The 7,899-nt window shown below is 43.4% G+C and overlaps 1 protein-coding gene across 4 annotated transcripts in view; it reads right to left on the bottom strand.

Annotated features, from left to right (window-relative positions):
- Positions 1–6,296, bottom strand: part of gle1 (GLE1 RNA export mediator) — a 59,249-nt gene extending 52,953 nt beyond the window's left edge. For 3 of the 4 annotated variants that reach the window (XM_043720576.1, XM_043720577.1, XM_043720578.1), the window contains exons 1-2: positions 6,153–6,296; positions 4,366–4,578 (exon numbers count right to left, since the gene is read on the bottom strand). In XM_043720576.1, coding sequence (XP_043576511.1) covers positions 4,366–4,578; positions 6,153–6,251 — 312 coding nt within the window. In that variant the 5' untranslated portion in view covers positions 6,252–6,296. The remainder of the gene's footprint in view (positions 1–4,365; positions 4,579–6,152) is intronic. The other variant, XM_043720579.1, reaches the window with a different exon arrangement.
- Positions 6,297–7,899: the final 1,603 nt, after the last annotated feature.

Below are 7,899 nucleotides of genomic sequence, written 5' to 3'. Positions count from 1 at the left end.
CACCTTCATCTCCTTCCCCACTGACCTATTGTACTCTATGCTACTTTCTCCCCACCCCCACCCTCCTCTAGCTTATCTCTCCACGCTTCAAGCTCTCTGCCTTTATTCCTGATGAAGGGCTTTTGCCCGAAACGTCGATTTTGCTGCTCCTCGGATGCTGCCTGAACTGCTGTGCTCTTCCAGCACCACTATTCCAAAATTGGAAGTGTCGTGGACTACAAGAAGATTACATCAGAGTACAAACGGACCTTGAGCAGATGGGCCAATGGGACAAATGGAGTTTAATTTACGTAAATGTAAGGCATTGCATTTTGGAAAGGCAAATCAGAGCAAGACTTATACACTTAATGGTAAGGTCCTGGGAAGTACTGCTGAACAAAGAGGCCTTGGAGTGCAGGTTCATAGTTCCTTGAAAGTGTAGTCAGGAAGATAGAATAGTGAAGAAAGCATTTGGTATGTGTGGGAGAAAATACGGGTCCCGGCCTCCCAATGACATGGCCACAACACAAAATGTCTGCACTTATCCACTGAACGTATCCACAATGCCTCATATTGGCCAAACCTGCCGCCCCACATCACACATACCTCAGGACACGACTCATTCAGCCCAGAGCAAGAAAATATACTTGTTCAGATTAACTGATAATGAGCCTCGCACGCCACAATAGCCCAGCACCTCTGTCCTTAGGGCACAGCTGCTCCCACTAGGAGTCAAGACTTCATAATGGGTACCCAGACAAGGAGGCACCAAAGGTACTTTGTTGACCCCTCAACAATACGAACACATTGATACCTGAATGAAATCCACTAACACGTACTCCAGACAAGGATCGGAATCTCCTGAGTCAATTAAGAAACTTATTATCAGACACTGGACACTTGAATCTTTTCAATGAACTTTATTTCTCTTTGTTGTACAACTCACACCACTGTCTCATAACTCACATTTCATTGTTGTAATGGTATAAAACTCCACTGTATTCTCTGTTCAGGAAAAAAAACTGTGGATCCTTCTTAACAGCCTGTCAGTGACTGTTTCAGTGGGGGTCAAGTCTCTTCCGCAATATCGCTGTTTGTTAAATAAATCCTGGTCAGTTCTCAGTCCGATCTGTGCGTGTGTGATCTCTGATTAATTGGGCTAAATTCTCCAACAGTATGCTTGCCTTTATTGGTCAGGGCATTGAGAATAGGAGTTGGGAGGTCATGTTACAGCTGTATAGGACATTGGTTAGGCCATTTTTGGAATACTGCATGCAATTCTGGTCTCCCTGCTATTGGAAGGATGTTGTGAAACTTGAAAGGGTTCAGAAAAGAATTACAAGGATGGTAGCAGAGTTAGGGGATTTGAGCTATAGGGAGAGGCTGAATAGACTGAGGCTATTTTCCCAGGAGCATCAGAGGCTGAGGGGTGACCTTATAGATTAGATTAGATTATTAACAGTGTGGAAACAGGCCTTTCAGCCCAACAAGTACACACCGACCCTCCGAACAGCAACCCACCCAGACCCATTCCCCTACACCTAACACTACAGGCAATTTTAGTATGGCCAATTCACCTAACCTGCACATCTTTGTGACTGTGGGAGGAAACCGGAGCACCCGGTATAAAACGCACGCAAACACAGGGAGAATGTGCAAACTCTACACAGACAGTTGCCCGAGGTGGGAATTGAACCCGGGTCTCTGGTGCTGTGAGGCACTATAGAGATTTATAAAATCATGAGGGGCATAGATAGGGTCAATAGACAGTCTTTTCCCTGCCGTGGGGGAGTCCAAAAGTAGAGGGCATAATTTAAGGTGAAACGGGAACGATTTATACGGGGTCCAAGGGGCAACATTTTCATGCAGTGGGTGTATGGAATGAGCAGCCAGAGGAAGTGGTGGAGGCTGGCACAAATACAATATTTAAAAGGCATCTGGATGGGTACATCCATAGGAAGAGTTTGGAGGGATATGGGCCAAATGCTGGTAAATGGGATTGGATTAATTTAGGATATCTGGTCGGCGTGGACGAGTTGGACCAAAGGATCTGTTTCCGTGCTGTACATCTCTATGGTCGGAGGCTGAGGGGTGACCTTATAGAGGTTTACAAAATTATGAGGAGCATGAATAGGATAAATAGACAAAGTCTTTTCCCTGGGGTCAGGGAGTCCAGAACTAGAGGGCATAGGTTTAGGGTGAGAGAGGAAAGATATAAAAGAGATCTAAGGGGCAACTTTTTCACACAGAGGGTGGTATGTGTATGGAATGAGTTGCCAGAGGAAGTGTTAGAGGGTGGTACAATTGCAACATTTAAAAGGCATCTGGATGGGTATATGAATAGGAAGAGTTTGGAGGGATATGGGCACGAAGGGTCTGTTTCCATGCTGTACATCTCTATGACTATGGCTACATGCAAAGCAGCACGAGCTACTGAATGATTAAATACTAACACAACAGAAACAGCCTGTGGATCATACGCGGTAAACGTCCAATAATGAATCATACCATAGTAGACTGCATTTAATGAAATGGAATTATATTAGGTAGCGCTAATTCTTTTCATGCATTTATGGAATGCTGGCAACATTACCAAGGGAGGCATTTAGCTCCTCATCTCTAACTACCTTTGAAGGTGGCAGTGAGCTGCCTCCTCAAATACAACCGAGTGGCTTGCCAGACCATTTCACCAGACGGTGAAGGATCAGCTATTGAGGTGTGACTGGAATCATTTATAGGCCATACTGCATATGGATGATGGCAGATCTCTTCCCAAAACATGTTACTGAATAGGATGGGTTCTTACAACAACCTGCCAATTACAATGTAACCATTAGTGATACTAGCTTCTCATTTTACATTTATTCAATTAGCTGAATGTAAATTCTTCAAATGTCATGTTGGGTTTAAACTCAGTTTCAGGTCATAGAATAGTTCCAGCGTTCGCCGTGGCCAATCAGATCCTCACATCTGTGCTGTCTCTTTGGAGGAGCAATTTAGCTCATGTCACACTCTGCCACAGTCCTGCATATTCTTCCTCTTAAAATAATCCAACTGCTTTTCAAATTCCACAATTGAATCTGCCCCTCACCACACACACAGATAGTGCATTCCAGATCCTAACTATTCATTGCATGAAACAGCTTTTGCTCATGTCTCCATTGCTTCTTTTGTTAACTGCCTTAAATTGGTGCCCTCTTGTTCTCAATCCCTTCACCAACTGAAAGTTTTCTTCCTCCTACCAACTCTATCCACACTTTTCATAGTTTTGAGCACCTCTACTCAATCTTGTTAAAACCTTCTCTTCTCCAAGAAAACCACAGTCAACTTCTCTAATGTATGTGACTAAATCTCCTCATTCTGGGACTCTCTTGGAATCTTTTCTGCACTCTCTCTAATGTTTTCACATCCTTCCTGCAGTGAGGTACCCACAGCTGAAGTGACTACACAAACTGAGCTTTAAACAAGCTTAACATAATCTCGAGGTTCTTGTAGTACAGTAGCCATGTTCCTACTTCTGGGTCAGGAGCTCCTGATCCAATCCCATCTAGACTCAGAATCCCTACCTTGTGGAAGGCGGCCAATTGGGCCCACCATGTAAACACCGCCCCACTGAAGTGCATCCCACTGAGACCCATCTCTTACCATATCCCTGCATTTTCATAGCTAATCCACCTAGCCTGCACATCCCTGGACACTATGGGCAACTTAACATCGCCAATCCACCTAACGTGCATATCTTTGAACTGTGGGAGGAAATTGGAAAACCTTGCAGAAACCCATGCAGACGCAGGAAGAATGTGGAAAGTCCACGCAGACAATCACCCAAGATGGAATCAAACCCAGGTCCCAAACCCAGGTCCCTGGCCTGTGAGCCACAATGCCGTCCTATTTCAGACATGTGTCATTAACATATCTGAACAGATTGATGAAAAATGTCTGACAGAATCTCCTTTCTTTCATACTCAATGTCTCTATTAACAAAACCTAAGATAAACAGATGCCACAGCAACAGCTCTGTCAACCTGCCCAGCCACTTCAATGATTTACATGTGTTTCTATGTCCTTAAAACTCAGTACTATTTCATACTGTCACTCTGCACTTTTCCTATCAAAATGAATCACTTCATACATTGCTGCATAAAATTTCATCTGCCACTTGCTCACCCATTCTATCAACTTGTTAATTTGAACATCTGCATGATTGTCCTCACCCTTTAGAATATATTTTGCAACTTTTGAAATTATGCATAGTTAACCAACTTCATATTTCGACATAGCTGTCCCTTACATTCCATGAAATACCAATTGTCATTGATCATTAATCCAGGTTTCGGATTACCAGCCCAGTAACATCAATATATCTGAATGAAAGTAGGTGAATACCTGAACAGTATTATTAGTTGTTTTCTCTTCTGTTCTTTGGTCTGGAGGAGGAACAGATGGCTCCTGGAGCTGGTCATCATTGGTGAGGCCATAGATCAGGGGTGTTAAATTCTCAGAAGTGTTGGTTTCAGTTTCTGGTTGGAAAAGGTGGTCCAATACCCATGCTGAACTGACAGAGAGCTTGGGAGAAGATCTGCATTGTTGTAAAAGATCCTGAAAAGAGAGAATAAAACTAAGTAAAACTTAATATTCTTAATCACTGAGATCTGGGGAAATAGTTATAACATACAATCGCTTTCTTAAGTGATAAAATCTTTCTCTTTAAAAATGCTATATCACTTTCTCTCATTACAGTGCGCGAATTAATATGTACCCAGGGTAAGCAGAAAACAAAAAGGCACATTTGCCAATTTTTTTTAATCTGGCAGTCATCAGGACATTCACAAGAATATCAATGTAATGGGAACAAAATTTTATGCAGTAAGTAAAGAAGGATGATTGGTTGGTAGGTGGATTTTAATGTGTAACGGTATTATCATACAGAATGCACCAGTTAGATGGTGATCGACAGTTAACTGGTGAGGTTTACTTAAATTTAAACCAGGCAAGTTGATTGGTCAAGGCTCACCCAGAGGAATGAACCAAAAACTGTCTGTTTTGTTAAGTTGAAACAGATACAATGGGTGCACATGTTCCAGCTGCAAAGAACAGATTACGGTGTGTCAACATATGCAGCTTCCATTATGCAAGTGTGCCATTCTGTGAAATCAACTATCAATCTTAAATTGATTTCCAACATACTTTTACCCATTCAAGATTGTTTAGTAAATGTAATTCAGTTATGGACACAAATCTAATGTTGGATGCTGTGCTCTTTGATTTGATTTACAAATTCGACAAATGCCCTGCATCACAAAAAGCTTCAGAATTTTATTTTTCAATTATACTTAGGTTCAGAATTAAATTATGATTTGCAATACTTACATCTCAACCAACAGCAGAAAAATCAGATTATTTTATTGCTGTTTGTGGGAGCTTGCTGTGCATAAATTAGCTGCCACATTTTTAACCTTACATCAGTAATTACATTCCCAAAAGAGCTTAATTAGCTGTGACATTCTTTTGCATGTTGAGGTTGTGAATGGTGCTACAGATATGTAAGTATTTCTTTACTGCCCTTATTTATTTCATATTAACTTGATCAAGCTCTTCATTTGCTTGATTTCTGTGAAAGACTCACAGTACAGAAAATGTTTGGGTTTACATTTTGGCATCTGATTCCCAACTTGATATATGCTACGAGAAAGTGAGGGCTGCAGATGCTGGAGATCAGAGCTGAAATCGTGTTGCTGGAAAAACGCAGCAGGTCAGGCAGCATCCAAGGAGCAGGAGAATCGACGTTTCGGGCATGAGCCCTTCTTCATATAATTGTGAAAGCAACAGCTTGCATTAACACAATGTGTTTTTTAGATTCAACTGCCACAAAACATAAATAATTACCCATCAGTAGGGGCAACAGAAGAGCAAAAAAGGGAGACATGTGTAGGGGGAGGGAAAGAGAACCAATATTGGACAGGGAGAGGTTGGGAGAAGGGATATGGGACAGAGGTGGGAGATGGGACAGAGGTGGGAGATGGGACAGAGGTGGGAGATGGGACAGAGGTGGGAGATGGGAAATGTGGCGGGGAAAATAGAATGGGAGAAGAGGAGGTCAAGCCCGGGATGCGGGGGGGTCAGGGTCAGGCCTGGCTTCGCTTTTACCCCCCTCCTCCATGAGCCGCACTCACTTCTCCCTCCTCCAGCCATCGCGAATCGTACTGTAGCCGCCCTTTCTCCGAGTTGCGCAGAGCGTCCAACGTCTCCCACCGCTTCTCCTCCGCCGGCATCTTTCCCACCGCCGGAAACGGAAGCCCGAGTAAGCCTAAACCGCTTCCGGTTCACCTTCGGACCGCGCCATCGTCATGGTAACTGGGGCGGCCGCGCAGTGTTCAGGTCAGTCCGTACCGTGGGAGACTGTAAATAAACGTCCTTTTGGATTTATTAAAGGATTACGAAGAATATCAGATCAAGAGAGCAGTTGCTGAAGACATGTAACACAATGGCTGTTGCCGAAAGGTCAGGTACGTTGCAGGAGGTTTTCCTCATCAAGACAGACGCAAGAATGGTACATTTCAAATGATCACAACAACTTAGAAAAGGCTGTTGAATGCGCCGCACGTTGATTCTGATCAGCAAAAGTGCTGCCATGAAGAAAGCAAGAGGAGTTATTTTCCCTAGAGTAGAAACATAATAACCAGGAGCAGGAGTAGACCATCTGGCACCATCTTCCAGCCCACTCTGCCATTCAGTAAGATCATGGCTGATCTTTACGTGGACTCAGCTCCACTTACCCGCCCTCTCACCATAACTCTTAATTCCTTTACTGTTCAAAAAATTAACTGTCTTAGCTCCAAAAACGTTCAATGAGGAAGCCACAACTACTTCACTGGGTATGGAATTCCATAGATTCACAACCCTTTCAGTGAAAAAGTTACCCCTCAATTCAGTCCTAAATCTGCTTCCCCCTAATTTTGAAGCTCTGCCCTTTTGTTCTAGTTTCACCCACCAATGGAAACAGCTCCCTGCTTCTATCTTAGCTATTCCTTTCATAATTTTATATGTTTCTATAAGATTCCCTGTCATTCTTCTAAATTTCAATGAATATAATCCCAGTCTCTCGTCATAAACCAGCCCCCTCAACTCTGAATCGACCTAGTGAATCTCCTCTGCACTCCCTTCAGTGCCAGTACATCCTCTCTCAAGTCAGGTGGCATGCAGCATTCCAGATATGGCCTCACCAGCACTCTATCCAGAAAGTTAGTGGAACAAAAAATGTGGGAGGAGAAGTTGACGATATGTTACAGAGAAGGGTTGATTGCTTTGAAAAGTTTTTTTTTTGTTGCTTGGCTTTCGGGCCACACCTGAGATTTTATATTCCAGACAGAATGGTTTACGACAAATTGAAGAACTGTGTTCAAACTTTGGCTTCTGCAGGACTCTATTTATTGCATTTTAACATGACATACAACGACACAGAGTAATCTGAAATATACCAGGTTAAGGACTTCTGGAGTTATACAACAAGGAAACAGACCCTTCGGTCCAACTCATCTGCACTGGCCAGACATCCCAATCTGATCTAGTCCCATTTGCCAGCATTTGGCCTATATCCCTCTAAACCACGTGGGAAGGGAAATTGCGGTCTTTCACCAACACATTCCACCCTGACCTTAAATTTACCTGGACCATCTCTGACACCTCCCTCCCCTTCCTGGACCTCTCCATCTCCATTAGTGACGACCGACTTGACACTGACATTTTCTACAAACCCACCGACTCCCACAGCTACCTGGAATACACCTCTTCCCACCCTATCTCTTGCAAAAATGCCATCCCATATTCCCAATTCCTCTGCCTCCGCCGTATCTGCTCCCAGGAGGACCAGTTCCACCACAGAACACACCAGATGGCCTCCTTCTTTAGAGACCACAATTT

Source organism: Chiloscyllium plagiosum, chromosome 30 (assembly GCF_004010195.1).
Source record: "Chiloscyllium plagiosum isolate BGI_BamShark_2017 chromosome 30, ASM401019v2, whole genome shotgun sequence".
NCBI classification, from domain to species: domain Eukaryota; kingdom Metazoa; phylum Chordata; class Chondrichthyes; order Orectolobiformes; family Hemiscylliidae; genus Chiloscyllium; species Chiloscyllium plagiosum.
The sequence above is the reverse complement of the archived record's forward strand: the minus strand, read 5'-3'. Positions and strand labels throughout refer to the sequence as shown.